Source organism: Chrysemys picta, chromosome 7, assembly GCF_011386835.1.
Source record: "Chrysemys picta bellii isolate R12L10 chromosome 7, ASM1138683v2, whole genome shotgun sequence".
NCBI lineage: Eukaryota > Metazoa > Chordata > Testudines > Emydidae > Chrysemys > Chrysemys picta.
Genome location: NC_088797.1, coordinates 83,611,865 through 83,638,266, shown reverse-complemented (window position 1 = coordinate 83,638,266; position 26,402 = coordinate 83,611,865). Strand labels below are relative to the sequence as shown.

The following is a 26,402-nucleotide window of genomic DNA, read 5'->3' as shown; positions in this document are numbered from 1 at the left end:
TTTCAGGAATGTCACACTCTGACTCAATGCCTATTGAAGTCAATGGGATGCTTTTCTTTGACGTTAGATATCTGATCAGGACTTTAGATAGACAAGTATTTTCCAAAGTAGTGGAATCTATATCCAAATCTTGCCTTGCAAGCACAAATTTCCTCTGTTACTAGCTCTGTGGGTATGCTACCCCGTATAAAGGGAAATTAACGTCAGAAAGGCTTTGTTTTTTCATATCTGCCTAACCATAGGAGTGCTTACCCACTCTGAGCTTTTTCTTAGAGGGACATTGGAACTAAAATGCTATATTAAAATATTTTCCTTTGAGAGCAAACCAATTAGTGCCTTTTCACTTCAATATTAGTTTTAAGATGCTTTTTCTTTTCTGTTGCAATCAATGTCTTCTGTATTACCATCAACATTTTTTATATGTATTGATAAACGGGCTAGAACAAATAAGTACATATTTGCACTGGGGAACTTAATACAATTGATAAGGTTAATTATATTCCATGTAATGCTTTGATTTGTGTACTTCCTAGAGTGTATTATATGATTACAATGAACTCATTTAGATTTAGAACATAGAAAATATCCTCTGAGTAATTTCCCAAACATCAGTTATAAGATTATATGAAATCTAATTTAAGAGAACTAATTTGTACTGGAATGCTACACTTGTTTAATAATTTAAGATGGAAGTTCAAGAACAATTAATGCAAATGGAGAAAATTGGACATCAGACTTGTTTATTATTCTCCTTGCTGTATTAATCTATTATCAGATGTTCTTATCGATGATCTCATTGGTATAATTAACATGCCATATACAATTTAGCTAATCAAAATATATTGTTGGGCCTGCAACAAGGTAGAAAACATTTGGGTAATTTTACAGTTATGACAATACATGATGTAGAAGCTATTGGGTATAAATGAGAATAAACATCATTATACTTGTATGCTCTTCCAGAAATAAAATATCCTCCTTTCATAGAGCCTGATCTTTAAGAGGAAATGCAAAGGAGACAAGGATAGATTTATTGTAGTGATAAATTATTTATTTTATTGAACCCAATTTAACAGTCCATCCCTATTCAGCAAAACATTTTAGTACATGTTTAGCTTCCATTGACTTCAATGGGACTCATGCACCTGCGTTAATGCTTGCTGAAGTAGGAGCATAATTGTGTGTGTTTAAAATAATATATTTTATAATAAAATTATCCCTAAAAATTAAATACAGATATATTTGAAGTGGATAAATTGTAGCTTCAGTAATTTCCATTTATATATTGCCCTTTTTATAGGATACAAAGAAATTCATAGAAGTACTGTAAAAAGCAACAGAGGGTCCTGTGGCACCTTTAAGACTAACAGAAGTATTGGGAGCATAAGCTTTCGTGGGTAAGAACCTCACTTCTTCAGATGCAAGTAATGGAAATTTCCATCTGAAGAAGTGAGGTTCTTACCCACGAAAGCTTATGCTCCCAATACTTCTGTTAGTCTTAAAGGTGCCACAGGACCCTCTGTTGCTTTTTACAGATTCAGACTAACACGGCTACCCCTCTGATAATTTATAGTTCAGATTGCCATTACTATATATTGATCTTATTCAATTATGATATAGTAGTTTTTATATTTACTGTAGTAGTCTGTAATACAGAATATAATGCAATTTGCTGATAGGAAGATGATGCTTTATTTTTCAGCTTCGGAAAGCTATTATAGATCATGTCTCAGATTCCTTCTTGGATACCACTATTCCACTTCTAGTTCTCATTGAGGCTGCTAAAAATGGAAGAGAAAAGGAAATAAAGGAATATGCTGCTATATTTCGAGAACACACCAGCAGGCTTGTGGAGGTAGGTTTCATGGATCTGCAGCTGGATTGAATATATGTGATAAGTGACTTCGTACTGCACTACATTTTTCTACCTGATTTGATAACATAGTTACGCACAGTAACTCAGCAAAATGCATCAGCAGCTAAATTCAGTAACAACATATGCTTTCTTTGTTTACTTCCTGCATAGCTCTAAGATCTGGATTTATGTCATCTTGGTCTCATACGAGATTTCATGACAATGGAAACTAGCGGGTTATTTTCTTCCCTCTTTAAATCAATGGGAGGTTTCCCAAAGAGGAGTTCAGTAGGAGTAGGATCAGATGCTAATAAGATAAGAAACAATAACTTGAAATATTTTGGAACTCTACTACCTGGACTGTTGGAAGCCACAAGTCAGTGTTAATTATTTGTGAACTGTTTCATCCTTAATGTCTCTAACATGCAGCATAATGTGAAATGTATAATCAAGCTTCCTGATCAAGGACTTGTTACTTCACCTGCAGTTTAAAGTCATGTTCCTGGAAAACTGATCCATGGTGGGTAGATGCCTGTGATTGTGTGGACCCTGGAACAAATATAAGAATCTGTCTGTGTGTACCAGTTTGCAGGATTTGGTCCTAAAAATATACTCAACTATATGCAAAAATAAGTTGAATTTTATTCAGAGTGGAATAATTTCAAATATAAAAGATAAGAACATTATTTTCTATTACTTGGTAAATGTGCTGAATAGAATTGATTTGGACTTTGAGACCCAATCCTGTAAACACTATGAACATGAGTAACTATACTCAAAGGGCCTATTTACATAGATAAAGTTACTTGTGCTTGTGCAGCACTGGGGCTTTAAACACTAAAACACTGGAAATGCCCAAAATAGGGTTCTCAAAGCAATGTAATCTCAGATACATGCAACAGGTGAGCTGCTGCTTTTTCCTTTTGTATCCAATGTCAATGATGTAAAACTTGGTTAAAAATCAATGATTTTTCTGTGTGGCTAAAAATTATTCAGTAAAACTATTTGTCTCAGAACCAAATCATTAGTCGTGGCTGATCTGCAGATGATTAAAGAGATGGCTAAGTGGAATTGGGATATTTTATTTGTATCTCTCTTCATGTACTCCTGTAATTAGGAAGTAAAGCTAGATGTGTCATTCTCTAGTTCACTAGAATGTCTTATTTACAGATATTACAAAATAAAATTAAAAGCTAGAGATTGTGCCAAGAGAGGGCGCTCTCCAGTGCAGAAGAGGGACAAGTGGGGAGTGGCTGATGCAGTGAGACCCACACTGGGCCACTCATCCTCCTCAGAGCCACTGTTGGCTCCAGAAACTCCACCTAGAGCACTGAATGTGGTTTAGGACCCACCTCCAATTTCTAGGAGTGGGCTCCTTCAACTCTGGAGGCTTCCTAGGGCATGATGTCCTGGCAAAGGACATGATATCCCTCCTGATCCTCCCACCCCCAGGACCCTCTTCTTGCCAAGGCTACCGGGGATAGAAGGGATCAAGGGGCGGTGAATTCCATCATGGCACCATCCAAAGGAAAACGCTCCATGGTCCCATTGCAGCAGTCTCTGACACATCGTCAGTCACCAGTTCCCCGGCATTTCCTAGAGGCGGAAGGGGGTACTGCATCGCCATGGTCTCTGAGGCTTCCTTCTCAGAGTCCGAGCCGGAATCCTTTGCCCTGCCAAAGACGTACTGATACCTGACCTATGCATTGGACTTTGGTACTAGCTCCTCAGCCGGTGCTTGGCCACTGGGCCACAGGTCAATAGAGTGGCAATATTGGAACCTGTGGGGATTTCCCCTGGTACCAGCACCCCCATTCCACCGCTCAGACTTGGTGGTGTCTGAGAGGCAAGCCCCTGTTTTGCCCCACCTAACACCAGACCCGGTACTGACCTCATTACTGAGGTCCCAGAAGTGGTCCCAGTGGAAGTGGTGGAGGAAGAGGAGGCAGTCCCTCCTCCGGTACAGTCCACTTCCTCATTATCCCCAGATGAGGTGGTCACAGGCCCCATTAACCCATTGGACGACTTCAGGGCCCATCAAGAGCTCCTGAAATGGGTCAACGCAAACTTGGGCTGGAAGCTGGAGAGCTGAAGGAGTCTGTGCACAGCCTAATTGACATCCTGGCTGCAGCAGCTCTCTCCAGATTGGCCCTGCCAGTTAATGAGGCAGTATTGGGACCTATCAGGGCACTGGTTTGAGTACCTGTACTCACATTCCCCCTCCCTCATGCCCCCTCCCCCGGTCCCTGGTGATGTTGGCGGCAAATGAGTGGGACAGATGGGACAGTCAAATGCTACCCACAAAAATAAAGAGACTAAGAGACTGGACCTGTTTGGATGAAAGGTTTATTTGATGGGCAGCCTCCAGTTACATATCTCTAACCAGCAGGCTCTGCTGAGGAGATATGATTTTAACTTGTGGGACTCAATGGCCAAATTTAAGGACTCGCTGCCACAGGAGTCAAGGCAGGAGTTAGGGTGGCCAGAATCTCCCTCCAGGCAGCTCTGGATGCGGCCGGCTCGGCAGCCAGAATGATGGCGTCAGTGGTCACCATGAGGCGCTGTTCATGACTTTAGTCATTGGGCCTCTTTCACAAAGTGAAGCAGTCTGTCCAGGACCTACCCTTTGAGAGTACCTTCCTGTTCACCAAACAAATGGACTCCAAGCTGCATGGGCACATGTTGCACCCTGGGCGTTAACATACCCCCAGCCTCCAAGAAGCATTTTAGGCCACAACAGTCTCCCAGATTCCCAGCGCCTCCCAAGCAGGAGCCCTACAAAAGAAAGGGAAAGGGCTATAAACATTGTCAGACTCTAGTTTCTGCCTCGGCTTCCCGGTTGGGCTCATGTATATACCCTGCTGGGGCCAGGCAGGCCTTTTGAAGGTATGCCCAAAGACAGCATACCAATCTCGACTCTGGATCCATCCCACTTTGGATTTTGGACTGCCTGTCACCCTTCCACCCAGTGTGGTCTTACATCGGAAGGTTGGGTACTCAGCACTGTAATAGTCAGCCCCACCCTCCAATTTTTGTGAACCCCTCCCTCTGATCCCCCTTTCCCATCCCTCTTCAGGGACCCTTCTCAAGAGCAGCTTCTCATCCAGGAAGTGCAAGCCCTCCTATGTATGGGGGCTATAGAGGAGGTTATTCGAGGCTTGAGTGGGAAGAGGTTTTACTCCAAATATTTCCTAATCCTGAAGACCAAGGAGGGGATCTATGGCCTATCATGGACCTGTGTAACCACAACAAATATCTAAAAAAACTAAGAATCCACATGGTCTCCCTGGCCTCCATCAGGAGACTGGTATGCCACACTAGATTTGAAAGATGCTTATTTCCGCATCTCCATCTCCCATGGACACAGGAGATTCCTCAGGTTTGTGGTGGGCCAGTGCCACTACCATTTCACCGTGCTTACCTTTGGCCTATCAGCAGCCCCATGGGTTTTCATGAAGTATATGGCAGTGGTTGCAGCCTTCCTCAGATGTCGAGGCATACAAGTTTTCCCATACCTTGACAACTGGCTGATGAAAGAACACTCGCAGGCTCAAGTCCAGCACAGGTATAGTATGGGCCACCTTATTAACAGGCACTGGGCCTGTTAATAAACAAGAAAATGTCAACTTTTGTCCCAGTTCAGAGAATAGGGTTCATCGGGGAGGTGCTTAACCCCACTCAGGATAAGGCTTATTTACTGGAGACCAGATTCCGAACTATGTTGGACCTGATCTCCCAGGTCACAACCCACCCTCTTACAACCACCCATGGCAGCATGTACCTATGTGATGCAGTATGCATGGCTACAACTCAGACCCCTACAGATGTGACTGTTGTCAGTTTACGGCCTGGGTAGATGCCACTTGGACTCAGGATTCTTCTGCTCATCCTAGTTTTGCTGATTTAGTGGAGAGATCCGGGCTCCGTAAGGAAAGGGGTACTCTTTGTTGTCCTGTATCCATCGGTAACCTTGGTTTCAGATGCATGAGACCTGGGGTGGGGAGCCCATCTTGACAGTCTCAGGGCCACTGGTCCCAGGAAGAACTCTCCCTGCATATAAATGTCAGGGAGCTTAGCGCAGTATGCTTGGCTTGCCAGGTGTTCCTTCCCCAAAGTGGTACAAGTGATGGACAATACGGCCTCGATGTTTTATATCAACAATGAAGGAGGAGCTCCATCTTCAGCCTTGTGCCAAGAGGCCTCGGCTGTGGGGCTCCTGCGTGAAACATTCCATTCAACTTGGGGCAACACATCTCCTGGGAGCCCAGACCACACTGTTGGGTCACCTCAGCAGGTCCTTATCCTCTCACCACGAGTGGTCTCTTCACCCGGAGGTCACAAATGTCATCTTCCAGAAGTGGGGGGCCTCTCTTCGCCACCAGACAGAACAGGAAATGCCATCAGTTCTGTTCACTGCGCAGGGTCAGCAGAGGCTACATCACTAATGCCTTCCTGCTGTCATGGGCAGACCACCTACTGTACACCTTCCCATCACTCCCTTTGGTTCACAAGGTCCTCCTAAAGATCAAGTGGGACAAGGCAAGGGTTATCCTGATAGCTCTGGCTTGGCCACGGCAGCATTCATTCGACATGTTTCTGGACCTCTCAGTGCATCTCCACTCATACTCCCACATCAGGTTGCTTCACCCAAACCTCACCTCCCTGCACTTGACAGCATAGTTTCTGCATGACTGAACCCTGAAGAGCAGGCCTGCTTGGAACAGGTTTGACAAGTCTTGCTAGGTAGCAGAAAGCCTTCCACTCGGGCCACCTACTTGGCTAAGTGGAAAAATTTCACTTATTGGGCCTCTGAACAGAATATTTCTCCATCCCGGTCTTCTCTGCAGTCTATATTGGACTATCTGCTCCACCTAAAACATTAAGGTCTGGCTCTCTCATCTACTAAGGTTCACTTGGCAGTCATCTTGGCCTCCCACCCTCCAGTGTAGGGCAGATCATGTTCTCCATCGAGATGACAGTCAGGTTTCTTAAGGGCCTGGAAAGACTCTACTCTCAGGTTTGTGACCCAGTTCCCCTGTGGGACTTAAACCTGGGCCCGTTGAAGCCCGTGGGGCCCTCCTTTAAGCTGTTAGTATCTTATGCTGTTTCTCTCTTGGAACGTCTCCTTCCTGGTGGCAATCACCTCAGCTAGAAGGGTCTCTGAGATCAAAGCCCTGATGTCAAAACCCCCTTATACAGTGTTCTTCAAGGACAAGGTCCAGTTGTGTCCCCATCCAGCCTTCCTATCAAAGATAGTGTCGCAGTTTCACAACAACCAGGATACAGCAACATCACAAGACCACTGAGGAGCCTCTGCTCCATACAGTAAATGTTAGGTGGGCCCTAGCCTTCTATATTGAGAGGACTAAGCCTTTCCACAAGTCTACACAACTATTTGTAGCAGTAGCAGAAAGGATGAGAGGGCTGCCAGTGTCATCCCAAAGAATCTCATCCTGGATAACCGCCTGTATCCAGGCTTGCTACGAGTTCCACTTCCACTTCCAAAGTTCCACCACCAACCATCGTGACCAGGGCTGGCTCCAGGCACCAGCGAAGGAAGCAGGTGCTTGGGGTGGCCAATGGAAAGGGGTGGCACGTCCGGGTCTTCGGCAGCAATTCAGTGGTGGGTCCCTCAGTCCCTCTCGGAGGGAAGGACCCGCCGCCGAAGAGTGAAGCAGTGCGGTAGAGCTGCCGCTGATCGCAGCTTGATCTTTTTTTTTTTTTCCCGCTTCACCGCTTGGGGCAGCAAAAAAGCTGGAGCCGGCCCTGATCGTGACCTCTATTTCCATGAGAGCTCAAGCTTCGTCAGCAGTGTTCCTCGCAAAAGTACCAGTCTAGGACATCTGCAGAGCCACAACATGGTCATTGGTCCATACCTTCGCATCCCTCTATGCCATCACTCAGCAGGCCCGTGATGATGCCAGTTTTGGAAGAGCAGTGTCGCAGTCACCGTGTCCATAAACTCTAAGCCCGACTCTGAGGGTACTGCTTGAGAGTCACCTAGCATGGCAGCATGAGCAAACACTCAAAGATGAAAAAATGGTTACTAAACTTTCATAACTATTGTTCTTAGAGTAACTATTGTTGCTCATGTCCACATCATGACCCACCTTCCTACTCCACTGTCGAGGAGGAACTGAGAGGGTGCAGAGAGCGGTGCCCCTTATATTGGTGAATACACATACAAATCCAGGAGGTGCTAGAGCTGGTCCTACAGATATTACTAAGGGAAAAATCTCTGGCAACTGTGCATGTGGTGTGTACGCACCTACCATGGAATGGACATGAGCAACACATATCTCAAAGAACAACAGTTATGGAAGGTTAGTATCCGTTTTGCCCCCCCCCCTTTTCCAGGGCATATAGTACTAGTTCTTTATAGTGAGCCATTCACAAAGACATCCAGACTTGAAAACAATAGTAGAAAATTTTACAAAGATAACTCATTGCAATGAATGAGGCTAACTTGAAAATCTAGTGTATCCTTTTTAAATTTACCACTTTAAGACTACTAAAGCAAGGCAATATAAGAAATATAATATTCATATTAAATTCATGTACTGTATATGCAATACAGCTCCATTTATTCAAACTGTTTTGGGAACTTCAAAGGTATTCAGATAATGAGTGAATTACTTGGTAAATAGCAAATAATTCATGCGCAGGAATATCAGATTCTTATTTAAAAGTTTTGGCTTAAAAAGGGTTTCAATATAGGATAAACTTGATTTTACTGTGTGTAGGTGTAAATGAACAGTGTGTATGTGTATATGTGTGTGTGTTTATAATAGATATTGTATACTGTCTCCAAGGGATTAATTTCTAAATTGTTTCAGCTTTTCAGATAATTCTATGTTCAGAGAAATTGTTATGCTTATTTGAACATGCACAAATAGTGCCATTTCCTATTGTAGGAATTAATAGTTCCAAATTAGCACCCTACTGGAGTTTAAATTATTATTTCCTTGTATTGAAAAATAAACATCATAGTAAGTCATCGAATAAAATTGAAATAATCTATTGTAGATCTAATAGAAGTAGACTATTTTATTTAAAAGGTTTTTTTATTGGTTTAAAGTTCTCATGTATCTCTGAACAACACCTTGATTAATGATATACAGAGGTATTTTGATAAACAATACTGTTGGACTCTCCAGGAAATTAATCAGATAGTAGCTATGTTGCATCTGTCAACTAGTAGCATATTAGATGTAAAATACACCTAAGCAAACCACCACAAGGGGACTTTTTTCATACAAATTAACAGATTTGTTTGATTAAAAATGCAGTGATTTTCAGCAGCATTGGCAAAGAACAAAGAAGAAAAATGAAGGCAGTAGTATCATGTAAAGAAGGATAACCTTTCAATCAGCCTAAAATCTCTCTGGAGTAGTTCTGAATACCCAAAGTGATATACACGGACACAGTGTTCTGCTTTTGAGTAGCTTAAGTGCTTTTAATCTAAAAATGAATATATTTTGTTTTGTAATTCAGCTCCTGAATAATATATAAGATACTATTGCTGGAGTTTGGCAGAAGATACAGCTGATGTGGTAGATTCAGCCCTTGGAAACCCTATCTTCTACCAGTGTAATTCCAGTGGCAGGGACCTGTAGCAGAGTGCTGGTGCAAAAGCATCTAATTACCCCTGCTCAGCCAGCTCCAATCAAGAGAAATAGATTGGGGCTAGTGAAAGAGACCTGATGCCTGGCCTGGGGATTGGCTCTACCTGTGGCTCTACAAGCCAGCAGTTATAAGGGCTGGGAGCCAGAAGAAAAGCCAGCCAGGGAAAGGTCAGTCTCCTAGCTGTGTGGTGACTGCAGGAAAAGAGGGAACTAACCCTGTAAGTCTTGTATATCACTCAACACTGGTGGTGGGAGAACTGTGTGTGTGTAAATAAAGCCATGGGCACCGCATAAATGGAAACCTCTCTGCACTTTATTGGGACAGCGAGCAAGCTCTAGAAGAGGGGCGTGACAGCGAACCTGTCACAGACCTTATTGGTGAAAAGTCTGTCTGGGGAGGGGTTGTAGAGGAACAAGGTGCCCACAATCCCTGCTCAGTCATAGGGCCTGCAGACAGCCAACAAGAACCAAAACTGGGCAGCAATGTCCAACTAAGAGGAGATGAGCTGCATGGGTACATTGCTAAAGCAACCTCCACTGGCTGAGATCCTATGTCCCAACCACAGATTGTTTGTTTGTTTGTTTGTTTATTTACCTTGAAGTTTAACTTCCCTAATGAAATCCCGGAGGGAAGGTAGCTGTCCAGACATCACTTACACGCTCTTGGGGGTGAATCTCCACTTGGACACAGACACCTATAATTTACACCTTGGTGTAGTAAAGGATTTGGTCAAAGCCAGTATGTCTAAATCTCTGAAGTGGCTAGCTGAGCTGGTACAAGATATTGATGGCATGCAGTTTATCCAGAATCCTTTTGAATATAATAACCTGTTTCTAACTGGGTAACTAGCATCATTCTGTTACCAGCAGGAGAACCATCATTTTCTTCTTTGTCTTTCTTTACTTTGTTCTTCTTCTTTACTGAATTATTGTTTACAAAAGCAAGCAAACAAATACCTCTTAGAGATTAAAAGTCATCTTTGCAGGATCAGTCCCTTACAGTGCCCTCTCACTGGAGAAAATAGTATATCCTGATTTGTTTTCTTGAATCTGCATATGAAGAAATACAAATAAGATTTGTTGTATTTTACTATGTGATCATATGGAATAGAGCAAAAAAAGGGGAACAGTGAACAATTATTTTATGACTGGTGGATGATTGGGCTATGAAATCCTAACTAAAGTAATAGTTCCATATAAATAATATATTGTTTAGAAGATGAGCAGTTAAAAAGAACATTTTATATTTAAAACAGTAGCCATATTACGGAAAGATTGTATGATACTCTGGACAACATTCCAATAACTGAGTATAGGTTTATTGTCATATTGCTATTACATAATTATCACACAAATATGAATCTAACACTAAAAGAAATATTTTACTGTAGCTTTATATCAGAGGTTCCTTAAACTGACCACTGATTTTTATGGAGAAAATTTTAAGTGATAAACTAAAAATTAGATATGATGGTTACACTTCAAACATCAGATAGGCCAAATACGTGGAACATACTTAGCATAAAAGTATACCTATGAAGTGTCTAGTGCTTGAAATCTGACTGCATATACCCTATGAAATGGCTGGCAATTTTAAAGCATTCATGGAAGTGAAATTCAGCTGTCAAAACTGCATTGAATCAACCTGGGGATTTGGATATCTTTTTGGAGTAAAAAAAATGATTTTTTGTTAAACTTTTGCTGAGTGAAATGTTTTCATTTTAATGTGGTTGCACTCTTGACTATCTCCACCAAACCAAAACCTGTGTTGTGGCGCTAGGCATGGTGCAACACAACCAAAAACCTATTCCACGCTGAAGAATAAACTCCACTTTCCATTTTCTGTGGGACGTTGTTCCACCCTCATTGGTCCCAGCATAGTAGTCTCTGAATCACTGAGGGTAAGTCTATACTGCAATAAAACCCCCACAGCACCGAATCTCTGAGACGAAGTCAATTGACTCAGCCTCACAGGGCTTTGTCTGTGGGGCTAAAAATTGTAATGTAGATGTTTGGGCGTGGGCTGGAGCCCAGGTTCGGAGACCCTCCCCCTTTGTAGACTCTCATAGCCCAGGCTCCAGTCCAAGCCTGATCGTTTACACTGCAATTTTTAGCCCTGCAGCCCAAGCCCTGCAAGCCAGAGTTAGCTGAACTGGGCCTGCCACACATCTTTTATTGCTGTGTAGATGTACCCTGAGGGACTAAATGATTGTGGTTTGCTTAGGATAGGATTTGCGTATAGACTGTGTGGTGAGGGAATGAGGGAGTTATGTGTATTGTTTGTTATAATTATCAGGTGCACCTCAGTTTACCTGTGTGATCTTATTTTGCCTGACCGCAAGAAGTTAAATCCAGGGACACAGTTACAGATGAAGTAAACTGGAAGTGAAAGAAGGAGTGCACTTGAGAGGGCCAAAAAGAGATGTAAGGGGTGGCTCACTCAATAACTGTGAGAGATGGATCTGAACCAAACTCATGTCTATAATAATGGGCAAAAACAAAACTGCAGATCTGAACTGTTCCTAATTTGAGGTTTGAAATCCAGATACTAATTTAAACTTTGCCCAAACTTGGGGTGTTCAAATCAGCCCATTCTATAAGTAGCTTTTAGCTGCCAACTTGAATCTTGGGTTTGGTTTGTGGCTAGAGCTGGATGGGAAAGAGTTTCCTTATCCTGCAGAAATGCTTGCAATTTAAAAAAACTCTTCCCATTGTGTGTAGTGATGAAACCAAGACCTTTTGAAGTTTTTCATTAAAACCAGATGAGGGACCCCATGTATAGCCAATGGCCCGGAGTATAGAGCACTATAGGGGGGACCCAGATTCAAGTCTTTACTCTGAGTCAGGCAGAACAGAAACCTGAACATGAGTCTCCCCACTCCCACGAGTCCCCTGACTACCTGGCTATAATGGGACAGGTCTCTTTCACTCTCGTGTTAGAGCTATTCCATTTTATATAAACAATTTAATATCCATACAGAGAGCGAGCAAGAGAGAGACTGACTGACTCTAGCCCAGTGGTTAGGCCAGTCATCTGGGCTGTGAAAGATGAAATTATTTATACTAAGTGGAACAGCTCCAATAGGAGAGATTGGGAGATGCCCTGCCAAAAATAGGTGGATGGTTAGGGCACTCACCTAGGAGTGGGGAGACCAACATTCAAGTTCCTGCTCTGCCTAATTTAGGTTTCCCATGTCTCAGGCAAATGCCCCAACCACCAGGCTATTGACTATTCTGGGATGGGGTTCTCTCTCTTCCTCTGCCCAGAAATTTGCTTATGGACCTGAGATCCCTTCCTGATGAAAGTTTTGTCAAAAATGATAGTGTTTTTTGGAAGTTTGAGGTTGTAGGAGGCACTAGCAGCATCTGGAAGATGTAGTAAATTGGAAAACATTAGGGAAACTAATGTTTTACTGATGTTTCAATCAGTGTAGAAAATGTTGAGAGAATGTTCAGCCCAGAGGAAGAGGAACCCTATGCTACACCCCTTCCATCCCGGATTTGCTCCCTCCTAGTCTTCTCTTATGTCAGGCTTCTGACAACGGGCAGAGCATGGCTGCTTAGGCATAGGCATTATGCTGTTCCTGTAACAGGGAATTTCCTTTCCTCTGGCTAGATGTGGCACCTGTATGGCCCCTCTATGCAGTCACAGCAGTGTGCAGTATCCAGAACCATGGGGAGTATCTTTCCTGTGGTCTCTGAGGCTCAGATAGCGGAAAACTTAAGCAACAGAAACCATAATATTATGTAGTTTTGGGTTAATAAAGGGGAAGAATGCTTAAAAATTGCAACATATATTCACTAAAGTTTAATGGGGAAAATGTTGAGTAAAAGAAGGTATCGAGATGAGCAGGAGACATAGTCCAAGCTAAGGAAATGAGATGACAGGGAAATAAGATAGAAAGGGAGAAAAGACCCACCGGATTGCATGAATAATAAAATAAAATATATCATGGGGGAGGAAGTACATAGAGGGAAAGAGACTGATCTGCTAAGGATCAGTGAGAGAAATGTAATAACACAAGAAGAGTTTATAGCTGGAAAAAGTAAGTCCTTTCAGTGCTCAGAAAGAGCATGTAAAATGCCAGAAATGGAAATCCAGGGCAAAATTTTAAAAACGTCAGTGGGATGTCCTGTGTGCTCAGCACTTTTGAAAATAGGCCATTTATTTAGATGCATAAATATGAAGTTGGAAGCATGGCATAAGAAGCTTGACTTTAAACCACAACTATTAGAATCAGGTCATTATTAATTACATCAAAACAAGTTTGGTTTAAATTGAAATAACTGAAGTTGACAAAATTCCAGAGCTATACTGGCCTTAGATCCAGTGAAAAGTGGCAGAAAATTTCATTAGTTCAAAAAGGAGTTTTTTTTCCTTATGTCAGTCCCCCCACTTTAGCGCACACCTATTTGTATATCTCCAACAAGTTGGTGACTGTGTAATGAAATCCCGAGAGCTACGTGCTTCTCAATCACTCTCCCGCTGCCTCGTGGATACATTATTCCTACCTTTGCCAAATTTCAATTATTTTCTGCCAGAAAGAGTAAGCTAGAGCAATGACTTCCACATTTGGGTACTGATCAAAATTTACCCTTCAAATATGTGTTAGTTGCCAGTGTGTCAATTTGACCCCCCCCCCCTTCCCCCCATGTACAGGACTGGGTGTCCTCAGTTGGCTGTCCGCATCTGAAACTGGGATGAAATTCTGAGTAACTGTCATCATTGTAATGCTTATTTCTTCCTTACTCCTTAAAAATACAAGACACAGGAGGCAAAAAGAATCTGTTGTATTGCTTTTTAAAAATAATTTGTATGGTCTTTTCACTAACAAACTGGCAAAGTTCAAAATATGCTGCTATTTTAACAACACACATTTTGACTGCCAAAGTTCTGGGCTAGATTCTCCCTCCCTACCCATCTGCTGTGGGGAGAGGGTAAGCAGATGAGTAGCCCCACTTACACCTGCATGCCTGGATCCAAGATAGGCTGTAAGGAGGAGAGCTTTTATTTGATCCTACTACTTTGCACATAGTCCAAATACAGTCTAGCCCTTGCTTTGCAACCTCAGAAAAATCATCCTTCAATTGTTTTCATTTAGGGAACCAGGAGAGCCAACTGTGATTGATTTTTGACAGATTTATCACACCGCCTCATTCTACATGCACAGAGATTGTTTTGGGAATTTCAAAAGTTAGCGATTTTTTTTTAAAAACCTAGAGACATACTGTATAAAGTGAAAGCAACTGAAAAGTGTAGTATTCTCTGCTAGAGCCTAACTAGAGCCCATGAAACTTTTTGGATAAATAGCTTATCAATGAGCAATGCAGTTTCTGTAGACCTGAAATTATTTCTGAATTTAACGTGAGTAGTTTTGGCTATTCACAAAATGGCCAGAAGAAGAGGAGATGGTTGTGGAACTGCTGCTGCCCCTCCAACCCCAAGTTCAAATCTCCACTCTGGAACAGATCCAAAATGGACTTTTTCAGTTCACTGAAAACTTTCAGATTTGATTCAGCCCAAACCATTTTTCTGTTTATGGTTTGGAATGGCCCCCAAACTAAAAAATCAGTTATTGGCCCTGTCCTATTCCTAATAGTCTCCAAGTATGGGAAATGATGCATTCTGAGCATGCAGACTCTGCAAATCCCTTCTGCAAGCCACGTGCTGAGGCTGACCATGTGCCATTTTTCTGTCTGGCTTCAGAATGGTACTGCTGAGCTAGTGTATAGTGAGGACTGCAAGTCCCTTGATGAGATATAATAATGATTTGTACATTATATGACTATGACATGACTCCATTGTGAGTACAATAGACCACTTATATTTGCAGGGTCTCCAATTTAGAGCTTAGTGATACAAGTTAAAAAAAAATCCCCCAGCCATGATCCATATGGAGAGCTGCTGTGGTTTTTTTTTTTTTTTTTTCTGAGCAGGAGAAACTGTGGCCTGCTAGTCTCCCTCTTGGGGATGTTCAGGCTGTTGCCTAGCTAAGTATTTGATTCAATAAGTAGACTTCCTACTACAGCTATTTGAGGCACTAGCAATTTGACTTGGTCCTTCACTCAGCTGAAATTTGGAGACTTGGGGCCTCTTTTCCCCCTTGTATGAAACAACAAGACAGAAACATGATACTGGATTCCACTGCTGCTGGTGCTTTAACAATTATACCACTGTGAGGGACAAAGATATTAATGTAGAGACAAGTGGTTCTCAGGTACCTTGCTTAAATTCTTTTGCTCTTGGAGTTATTGGTCCATGTGGCAATGTGAATGAATAAACCAGTTCTGTGGGGTATTTTTTTTATTAAAAAGAATAAGCAAACAAGTATAAAAATTAAACAAATATATACTGAAGCTAACCTTCCATAATTTTATTAAATTAATTAAGAATGAACAATGCAGTAATGAAATCAAGCTCACAAGTGAGATTGAATCAATAGAGCAATGGGTTAACAATGTTGTTGTTTTTGATCATTAAATTAATACAGCGGGTAATCAAATCAAATCCATGAGGTTGAACTGGATTTCTTTTTGTTAATCCTGATTTATGAGATTAGAGGAGGAACTTTTTTCAAAAATCCCAAATAATGTTCCAGCCACAACAGTGGCTTCAACTTAGCTGATGAAAGACATGAATATCCATTCTGGTGTTGGACCCTGGACTAAGGGAGACCACCCAGGATAGGTGGTGAAATCAGCTTGGTTAGTCTTAATGAAATACAGGGACTGGAGTGGTTTCTTTATAGATCCACTTTAATACTTCCTGAAATCTCTCTGCTGTTGCCCTAGCTCAGGGATAGGCAACCTTTCAGAAGTGGTGTGCCGAGTCTTCATTTATTCACTTTAATTTAAGGTATCGCATGCCGGTAATACATTTTAATGTTTTTTAGAAGGTCTTTCTCTATACGTCTATATTATATAACTAAACTATTGTATGTAAAGTAAACAGGTTTTCAAAATGTTTAAGAAGCTTCATTTAAAATTACATTAAAATGCTGATCTTACGCTGCCAGCCTGCTCAGCCCGCTTCCAGCCTCGGGTTCTGTTCACCTAGGCCGGCAGCGGGCTGACCGGGGCCTGCGGCCAAGATGCCGTCTGGCAAGGGGCCAGCAGCCGGGACCCCAAACCTGGGAGGGGGGTTCAGGGCAGAGGGCTGGGGTGTGTGGGGGTGCAGGGCAGAAGGCTGGGTGTGGGGGGGTTCAGGGGTCAGGGCAGAGGGCAGTAGGATGTGGGGGGGTTCAGGGCAGAAGGCTGGGTGTGTGTGAGGGTTCAGGGGTCAGGGCAGTGGGGATGTGGGAGGGTTCAGGGCAGAAGGCTGGGAGTGTGTGGGGGGGTTCAGGAGTCAGGGCAGCGGGCTGGGGGGTGTGGGGGGTGTAGGGCAGAAGGTTGGGTGTGTGAGGGAGCTCAGGGGTCAGGGCAGAGGGCTGGGGTGTGTGGGGGTGCAGGGCAGAAGGCTGGGTGTGGGGGGGAGTTCAGGGGTCAGGGCAGAGGGCTGGGGTGTGTGTGGAGGTGCAGGGCAGAAGGCTGGGTGTGGACTCGGGTGCTCGGCTCATGAGGGTGCTCCCAGCCCCCTGCCCTGAGCCGCTCATGGCTGGTGGCTGGAAGAGATATGCCCTGTTCCACCCCCTTCCCCAAGGCCCCATCTCTATCTCTTCTCTGCCTCCTCTACGGAACAGGGAGCACGCTGCCTTATTCCCCCCCACACCGCAAGGGCCATCAGCTGATCGGCACAGGCCAGGAGAGGAGGAGGGGCAGGAAAGCACCATGCTGGGGGAAGAAGTGGGGGAGGGGAGAAGCTTGGCTGCCGCAGGACCAAGCTTCTGCCTCCGCAGGGGAGGGTGGTGGGTGGGGGGGCTGAGTGGGTAGGGTTACCATATTTCCACAAACAAAAAAGAGGACACTGGGCGGGGGGGGAAGCCCCGCCCTAGCCCCGCCCCGCCCCATCCACTCCCTCCCACTTCCCACCCCCTGACTGCTCCCCTCAGAACCCCAACCCCCCCTGCTTCTTGTCCCCTGACTGTCCCCTGCTGAGAACCCCTACCCTAACTGCCCCCCCCCCCCGGACCCTACCTGTCCCCTGACTGCCCTGACCCTTATCCACTCGCATGGGTGGCAGGGTTGTAGAAATTTTGGTGGTGCCCAGAACCCCCCACCCCACCTGCCTAAGGCTCTGGGAGGGGGGTTGGGTGGGGGGAGGAGGTCTGGGGTGCAGGTCCTGGGCTGGGGATTAGGGTGCAGGAGGGGTGCAGGTTCTGGGATAGAGTTTGGGTGCTGGGTGCAGGCTCCGGGCTGGGGCAGGGGGTGGGTGTGCAGGAGGGGGTGAGGGGTGCAGGCTCTGGGATGGAGTTTGGGGGTGAGAGGCGGTGCAAAGGGAGGGGGTGCAGGCTTTGGGAGGAAGTTTGAGGGCAGGAGGGGGTGTGTGGGAAGAGGGAGGGGGATTGGGAGGGAGTTTGGGGATAGGAGGGGATGCAGGGGTGAGGGCTGTGGGTCTGGGGATGAGGGGTTCATGATGCAGGAGGGGGCTCAGGGATGGAGCAGAGGATTAGGGTGTGTGGGGATGAAGGCTTGGGGGTTTGGGGTGTTGGAGAGGCTCAGGGCTAGGGTGGAAGGGCAGGGTAAGGGCAGCCTGTCTTCCCATTAGTGGATGGGGGCACTAGGACCCGGGGGCAGCAGACAGCAGTTGTCTGCGTGTACTGCCAGAGCCAGCACAGCAGACAAGCGAGAGGCAGACAGGGACGGGGGGACCCACCGAGGGGGGGATGCACGGAGGGGGGGTGGCAGGTGGAGGCTGGGGACCCATCCAACACTCCCCCACTCCCTGACTGCCCCCCCTCACTCCTCTTACCATTCTGGCTCCACGTGGGTCGGTTTGTGTGTTACAGAGGACTACAGAGAGAGGGAGGGGGGAGCAGGGTAGGGCTCTGGCTGCTGGAGGCCAATGGGAGTGGGTCAATCGGCCTAGCCGCCCAATCAGCAGCCACACTCTGCATGGAAGGGAGGGAGGGAGGCGAGGGAGAAAAAAACCCCGGACATTTTAACCTTGTTACCAATTCCTCCCGGACGGCTATTTAGAGACGCAAAAGCCGGACATGTCTGGGGAAATACGGACGGATGGTAACCCTATGAGTGGGGCTCGGGGCCGGGACCCCCCCCACCGCTTTCCCCTGCAGGGCCAGGAGGCAGAAGTTTGGTCCTGCGGCAGCCAAGCTTCTCCCCTCCCCCGCTTCTTCCCCCCAGCGTGGTGCTTTCCTGCCCCTCCTCCCCCCTCCTCCTCCTCTCACCGGGCAGGCAGCAGCGTGCCACTCAAAATCGGCTTGCGTGCCGTGTTTGGCACGCATGCCATAGGTTGCCAACCCTTGCCATAGCTATTTGTTTAATTCTTCTTACTCTTCCCCTCCCTGCCCCCACAACACACAATAGCACAGAATTTACAAAGACTTAAAAACAGAGATGATTACTGGACAAAGCACAACAACAGTTTTTGATTAACACCATTTTAACCTCAATAGAATTTACTTGGATGACAGACTTGGGGCTTGCTGATTTATTTTTAGGGAAGTATTAATGGTGCTGTTTCCCCACAAACATACATGCACATAACACACCCTCCATATATTCACAAACTGCGTAAAGTGGTGTCCCTCCCATGAGACAAAACTAGAAGAAAGCATTTACACTTCTGCTTTGTTTCCTTGGGATCCATGGAGCTGCATGAGGTTTGCATTAATAAATAAAGAAAATACTGAGTTTGCAATAGAAGCTTGTTAAACTCACTTTATTAAAAGAGGACAAATATTGTCATGGTACAAAATTACTCATTAAAATGATATTCAACGGCTATGTTGTTTTTTAAACTGTAGTCCCTCCCAAATAAAAAAAAAAAAAAGTCGATGCCCCTGGCCTTTCATCTCTTTTTCCCCCCCCCTAGATGGCCTGTCCAGGAAAGAGAGGCCCTTGCTTCAGATCTTGATGAACTGAGCGAGCACACACATAGTCTTGACCTTTAAAGGGGAGAACTCCCACTTTCTTTGCCTCAGGCACCATCTTTGGACCAATTAGATGATCCATAGGTCTGGACAAATTTAATGTAGTCCAAACTTCTTGCACTGGGCAGACTTTTAGGCCTTCTGTCACTATGTAAAGTCACACCATTGTCTTGCAAAATCTGCTGTTGGAAGTAAAAGCCATGCATGTTCTAAAAATATAAAAAGCATGGGATAAACAGGAGATGACTTCATGGAAGGTGTCTTAGGTGTCCCCTCATTTGGGGTAGTGGTTGAGTTTTCAGATGGCTCCAAGTTTGCTGGCCTTGACATGTTCATGGATGTGTTAAACGGCCCAAAAAATTGTAATTGACCCTTGCTCACATATACTTCTCCCACATTCTCTCAGCATTTCTTAAAGTAAGTTTAGGGGCCTCCTTGCAACCATCATGTCATGTTGCCCCTTAACTATTTAGTAATTTGGGGAACTAACTGTTATGGGTTAACTGGGTGAAGTTGCTCTGAGCCACTTTAACCCAGAGATAGAACTGCCTTAGCTCCTGTTAATATAAATCCCACTTAAGAAAAAGAAAATTAAAACGTATAAACACCAAACTGCACTTCTTATTTCCCTCACAACACCCATGAATACATGAGGTATTCAGAAAAGTGCTGATTTTCTGTCGGCTCAAGATTTTCCTGATACAGTACCCAGTTCATCTAGTTCATCCCAGAATGGCTCTTCAAGACTTTTTCCAACAAGGAAAGCAAAAACGAAGGGTCCCCCCATCCAATTCCCTTGAGACTAGGCTATAACACCACACTTCAGTCTCAAGGGGAAAAGGAAGTCAAGCACTCCATACCTTGGATATCCAGTTGTTGGGTAATCAGTCTAAGTATGTCACTTCAGGAATTCTCAGTTAAATCTTAACATTCTTTATTATGATAGTTCAACATTCTTTTCCATTTCAGACGGGCATAAAATTTGTCGGGGTCCATCTAGTCTAATACCTTGTCTCTGAACAACGGAAGATACTTCATAGAAAGTGCAGAGATCTGCCTCTGCCCATAAGGAAGGCTTCTTCATGACTCCTATCAGATAGGGTATGTCTACGCTATGCAATTAGGTTGATTTTATAGAAGTCGATTTTTAGGAATCTATTTTATACAGTCGACTGCGTACGTCCCAACTAAGCACATTAAGTTTGCGGAGTGCATCCTCGCTACCATGGCTAGCATCAGAGTGGTGCACTGTGGGAAGCTATCCCACAGTTCCCGCAGTCTCTGCTGCCCATTGGAATTATGGATTAAGCTCCCAATGCCTGATGGGGCAAACACATTGTCGTGGGTGGTTTTGGGTACATATCTTCACTCTCCTTCCCTCCAACCCTCCCTCCATGAAAGCAACTGCAGACAATTATTTCACGCCTTTTTGCCTGGGTTACCTGTACAGACACGACAGCATGGCAATCATGGAGGCCACTCAGCTCACCGCTGCTGTTGCGAGCATTGTAAACACTTTGCGCATTATACTGCAGTATGTGCAGAACCTGGCTAAGAAACGGCAGCACGAGGACGATTGTGATGAGGACATGGACAGAGACGTTCCTGAAAACACGGGCTGTGGCAATTGGGACATCATGGCAGCAGTGGGGCTGGTTGATACAGTGGAATGCTGATTCTGGGCCCAGCAAACAAGCACAGACTAGTGGGACCGCACAGTGTTGCAGGTATGGGATGATTCCCAGTGGCTGCAAAACTTTCACATGCATAAGGCCACTTTCCTGGAACTCTGTGAGTTGCTTTCCCCCCCCCCCACCCCACCCTGAAGCACAGGAATACCAAGATGAGAGCTGCCCTGACTGTTGAGAAGCGAGTGGCGATAGCCCTGTGGAAGCTTGCAACACTTGACTGCTACCTGACAGTTGAGAATAAATTTGGAGTGGGAAAATCTACCATGGGGACTGCTGTGATTCAAGTAGCCAATGCAATCACTGAGCTGCTGCTATCATGGGTAGTGACTCTGGGAAATGTGCAGGTCATAGTGGATGGCTTTGCTGCAATGGGGTTCCCTTTCTGTGGTGGGGAGATAGGGATATGTGTTCTGTCTATCTTGGCACCAGACCACCTTGCCAACCAGTACATAAACTGGAAGGAGTTCTTCTCAGTGGTGCTGCAAGCACTTGTGGATCACAAGGGACGTTTCACCGACATCAATGTGGGATGGCCGGAAAAGGTGCATGACGCTCGCATCTTTAGAAACTCTGGTCTGTTTGAACAGCTGCAAGAAGGGACTTACTTCCCAGACCAGAAAATTACTGTTGGGGATGTTGAAATGCCAATAGTTATTCTTGGAGACCCAGCCTACCCCTTGCTCCCATGGCTCATGAAGTCATACACAGGCAGCCTGGACAGTAGTAAGGAGCAGTTCAACTATAGGCTGAGCAAGTGCAGAATGGTGGTAGAATGTGCCTTTGGACATTTAAAAGCTCACTGGCTCTGTTTGCTGACTAGGTTAGACCTCGCGCAACCAATATTCCCATTGTTATTACTGCTTGCTGTGTGCTCCATAATATCTGTGAGAGTAAGGGGGAGACATTTATGGCAGGGTGGGAGGTTGAGGCAAATTATTTGGCTGCCAATTTTGAACAGACACCAGGGCAATTAGAAGAGCACAGGGTGCTGCACTACGCATCAGAGAGGCTTTGAAAATCAGTTTCATGACTGGCCAGGCTACAGTGTGACGGTTGTGTTTCTCCTTGATGCAAACCCGCCCCCTTTGTTGATTTTAACTCCCTGTAAGCCAATCACCCTCCCCCCTTCAATCACAGCTGGCAAAGGAAATAAAGTCACTATTGTTTTGAAACCATGCATTCTTTCTTTATTAATTTAAAAAAAGAGAGAGAACTGATAAGGTATCCCGGGTGGGGTGGGGGAGGAGGGAAGGACAAGGCCACATTGCTTATTGTAGCCACACTACAAATCAAAACTGTTTGAATGACAGCCCTCTGTTGCTTGGGCCATCCTCTGGAGTGCAGCGGTTGGGTGCCCGGAGCCTCCCCCGCACTCCCTGCCCTGTTCTTGGGCGTTTGGGTGAGGAGGATATGGAACTTGGGGAGGAGGGCAGGCGGTTGTACAATGGATGCAGCGGCGGTCTGTGCTCTTGTTGGCTTTCCTGCAGCTCCACCAGACGTCTGAGCATGTCCGTTTGCTCCCCCATTAGCCTCAGCATTGCATCCTGCCTCTGCTCATCGCGCTCACTTAATGCTTTCCTGGACTCTGCCACTGAATGCCTCCATGCATTCAGCTGTGCCCAATCAGTGTGGGAGGACTGCATGAGCTTGGAAAACATGTCACCGCAAGTGTGGATTTTTTCACCTTCTAATCTGCGATAAGTTCAGGGACAGAGATGATAGGGGGAGCACAGAAACATTTGCACAGAAACATTTGCAGGGGGATAAAAAGGGAGAGTAAAATTTTAAGGTGATACATTTCTGAGAACAAAAGGGAGACCCTTTCATGGTGAATCATGCAATTCACAGCAGACAGCACATGTGCCTTAGGTACAAGGTCGCATTTTGCCTTTTATATTGAGTGCCTGCTGGTATGGTGATATATCACACGCGGCTGGGCAACAGAATTCGGTTTCCAGGCAGCCATGGTAAGCCAAAGGGTACGTGGGTTTGGCTTCTAATGCCTTCATAACATGTGGGAATATTTTCAAACTGCAGCACCCTCCTTTCCCATAGCAAGCAATGCTGGTTGGGTTTGCCATTTAAAAGGAGGGGCTGCGGTTTTCGGGTGGATGTGCAGCACACACTTCCCTCCACCCCTTCGTGTGGCTATTTGGGATGATCCCTTCACCCCTCCCCCCGCCATGTGGCTATTCTCAGGGATGATCCCTTTTAGCCAAGTGCAAACAGCCCAGCATGAACAGGGTCCTTTTACTGTTCCCTTACAAAAATTCCACTATTTTAATCAGGTGACCCTGAATGATATCATTCTCCTGAGGCTCACAGAGAAAGATATAGACCGAATGTTGCTTGAATGTGACCAAAATCCAGGACCATTCGCTGCCATGCTTTGTGCTGCAATGATTCCAGACTACTTGCGACTGGCTTGGCGTGGCAAAGTGTCCTACCATGGAGAACGCAATAAGGCAGCCCTCCCCAGAAACTTTCCGGAAAGGCTTTCAGAGTACCTCCAGGAGAGCTTCATGGAGATGTTCCTGGAGGATTCCCGCTCCATCCCCAGACACGTTAACAGACTTTTCCAGTAGCTGTACTGGCCGCGAGTGCATCCCAAGTCTTCAGGGCAAATCAGACATTAAACACTATTGCTTTTAAACCCTGTACTGTAGTTACAAATGTGCACTCACCGGCGGTGCCTTCTCCGCCTTCAGGGTCAGGGATCCCGCCTTGGGAGAATATTGGCTCCAGGGTGAAGAAAAGGTCCTGGCTGACGGGGAAAATGGATTCACTGCTTGCCTGCTGCGCATTCTCCTCCTCCTCTTCCTCATCCACAAAATCCTCCTCCGTGTTGCGTGAGACTCCCCCCTTCCAGGTGTCCACAGACAGTGGTGGGGTAGTGGTAGGGTCCCCCCCTAGAATGCCATGCAACTGATCATAAAAGCAGCATGTATGGGGCTCTGACCCAGAGTGACTGTTTGCCTCCTTTATCTTTTGGTAGGCTTGCCTGAGCTCCTTGACTTTCATCCAGCACTGCTGTGTGTCCCTGTTGTAGCCTCTGTCCCCCATGCCTTGTGCGATTTTAGCATCTATATTAGCATTTCTTCTTTTTGATCGGAGTTCTGCCTGCACAGATTCTTCTCCCCATACAGCAATCAGATCCAGTGTCTCCCCTTCGCTCTATGCTGGAGCTCGTTTGCGATTCTGGGGGGACTGCAGGGTCACCTGTGCTGCTGAGCTTCCCATACTCACCAAACAGAAAATGAAATTCAAAAGTTCCTGGGGCTTTTCCTGTGTACCTGGCTAGTGCATCAGAGTTCAAAGTGCTGTCCAGAACAGTCACCTTGGAGCACTCTGGGATAGCTCCTGGAGACCAATAATGTCGATTTGCATCTGCAGTACCCCAAATTCAATCTAGCAAGGTCGATTTTAGCGCTACTCCCTTTGCTGGGGAGGAGTACAGAAGTCGATTTTAAGAGCCCTTTAGGTCAACGGAACGGGGTTGCATGTATAGACGCATTCATAATAAAATCGACCTAACGTGGCTAAATTCGACCTAACCTTGTAGTGTAGACCAGGGCTACTTAAACTGTGAAGAACGAGGGCTTACATCCCTTCTAACAAGTCATTTGAGTTGTAAAAATTGTTTTGTCCTGCCTAATGGAACTGTAGATATTCCCATTATCCCTAAAAATGTTTAATCATATTCTGAGTCCTATTCAGTCATAGTGGTCTCAATTATATCTTGTGGCAATGGTTGACTTTTTTCCTCATTCAATGTCCCTTTGTTCTTATATGATGAGATTGTAAATAGGAGCTCCCACTTTACTTTCTCTGTTCCATTCATTATTTTGTATGCGTCTATCTTTTGTCTCTTATTCTCTAAACTAAACAGTCCAAGTTTTTTTCAGTCTCACCTCAAATGGAAGTTTCTTCATTCCTGTAATTATTTTCATCACTCATCTCTGAACCTCTTCTTTGTTTGCTATTTCTTTTTCTGGAGAGGCAGAACTTGAATATAGTATCTTTGGTGGGGAGTACCTTCTGTTTAGTAGAATTATAATATTTTCAGTAATATTTTGAATCCCATTCTTTATATATAGCCTAACATTTTGTTTCATTATTTGACCACTGCTGCACACTGAGCAGATGTTTTCATTGAGATTTTCACAAAGATTTCCACTTTGCAAAGGGCGCAAGAACATTTTTATGGGCTCTATAAGTTTTCAGTTACATGGAATGTACTCCATCTGAAGCACACAATGTACAGATTCTCATGTAAATGGACTGGAATGATCTGCATAAATTACTTCTGCTGGTGCAACAGTGAGACACAGCAGCAACTATGTTTATATCCCCTTTAGTTTCAATGAAACTATATTAGGGGAGGGGGTCTTCTTTTATTATTACTATTAGCGCCAATGCCTAAATTTCACAGAAATCAATTTTCTTTTCCTTTCTCATTGTTAATTGAAAGAAAATGCACACTTTACCAATCATGTGCCCAGCCCTACAAACCTTTGCTCACATGAGTAGTCCTTACTTATGTGAGTACTTCTATTAAAGTCAAGTGAAAGGCTACTTATATGAACAAGGGTGTGCAAGACTGGGCTTATTTGTAAGAAAGTTTCCAAGATAAAGATTATGAAAAACATTTGGCCAGATTCTGCCATATTGACCTTATGCTATGGACCCCTATACCCTCCTCTGGTGGTTTAAAGGAGCCACAGAGGTGATAGAACTGGCTCCTGCAGAACCTGAGGTGCCATTTGCGGTGTCGGTTCCCCATCTGGCTTAGATCAAATGTAATGGCCATACACTCACTCCAGTCACAATAAAGGAGCACAGAAAGATTTGGTCGCAATCTTTAGTCATTTATACAGCTGCTATTATTCAATCACTGAGTGATGAGTGTTTTGTTTTTTGCAGAACATCTGATATCTTATAATTTTTTCTCTTCCATATCTGTAATTTAAATAAAGCATCTCCTACTCTTCACTGCATCTTAGTGCTTCTCTTGTCAAGAGACTGAAGAGTTCTGAATAGTAGATATAATTGCATGTATAAATACAATAGACAGAGATTTGGACTTGTGAAGGTGAAGGTTCCTGCTGTGTACACAGTTACCCAGCAGCAAATCTGAGATGGAAATTAGAAGAGATAATTAAAATATCAATGGATGTTTTCACATGGTTTCCATTTTAGTCTGAGCATGGACGTTCCTCTTAAATATGAACAATAGGATTTT

General features: G+C 44.8%; 1 protein-coding gene across 17 annotated transcripts in view; it reads left to right on the top strand.

Annotated features, from left to right (window-relative positions):
• The window catches only part of CTNNA3 (catenin alpha 3), a 939,042-nt gene that overhangs the window by 509,980 nt on the left and 402,660 nt on the right, over window positions 1-26,402 (top strand). For all 17 annotated transcript variants that reach the window (XR_010589482.1, XM_065553430.1, XM_065553429.1 and 14 more), the window contains one exon: window positions 1,703-1,855. Coding sequence is in view for 16 of the 17 variants with exons in the window: in XM_065553430.1 (XP_065409502.1) it covers window positions 1,703-1,855 (153 nt within the window). In the remaining variant the exon portion in view is untranslated. The remainder of the gene's footprint in view (window positions 1-1,702; window positions 1,856-26,402) is intronic.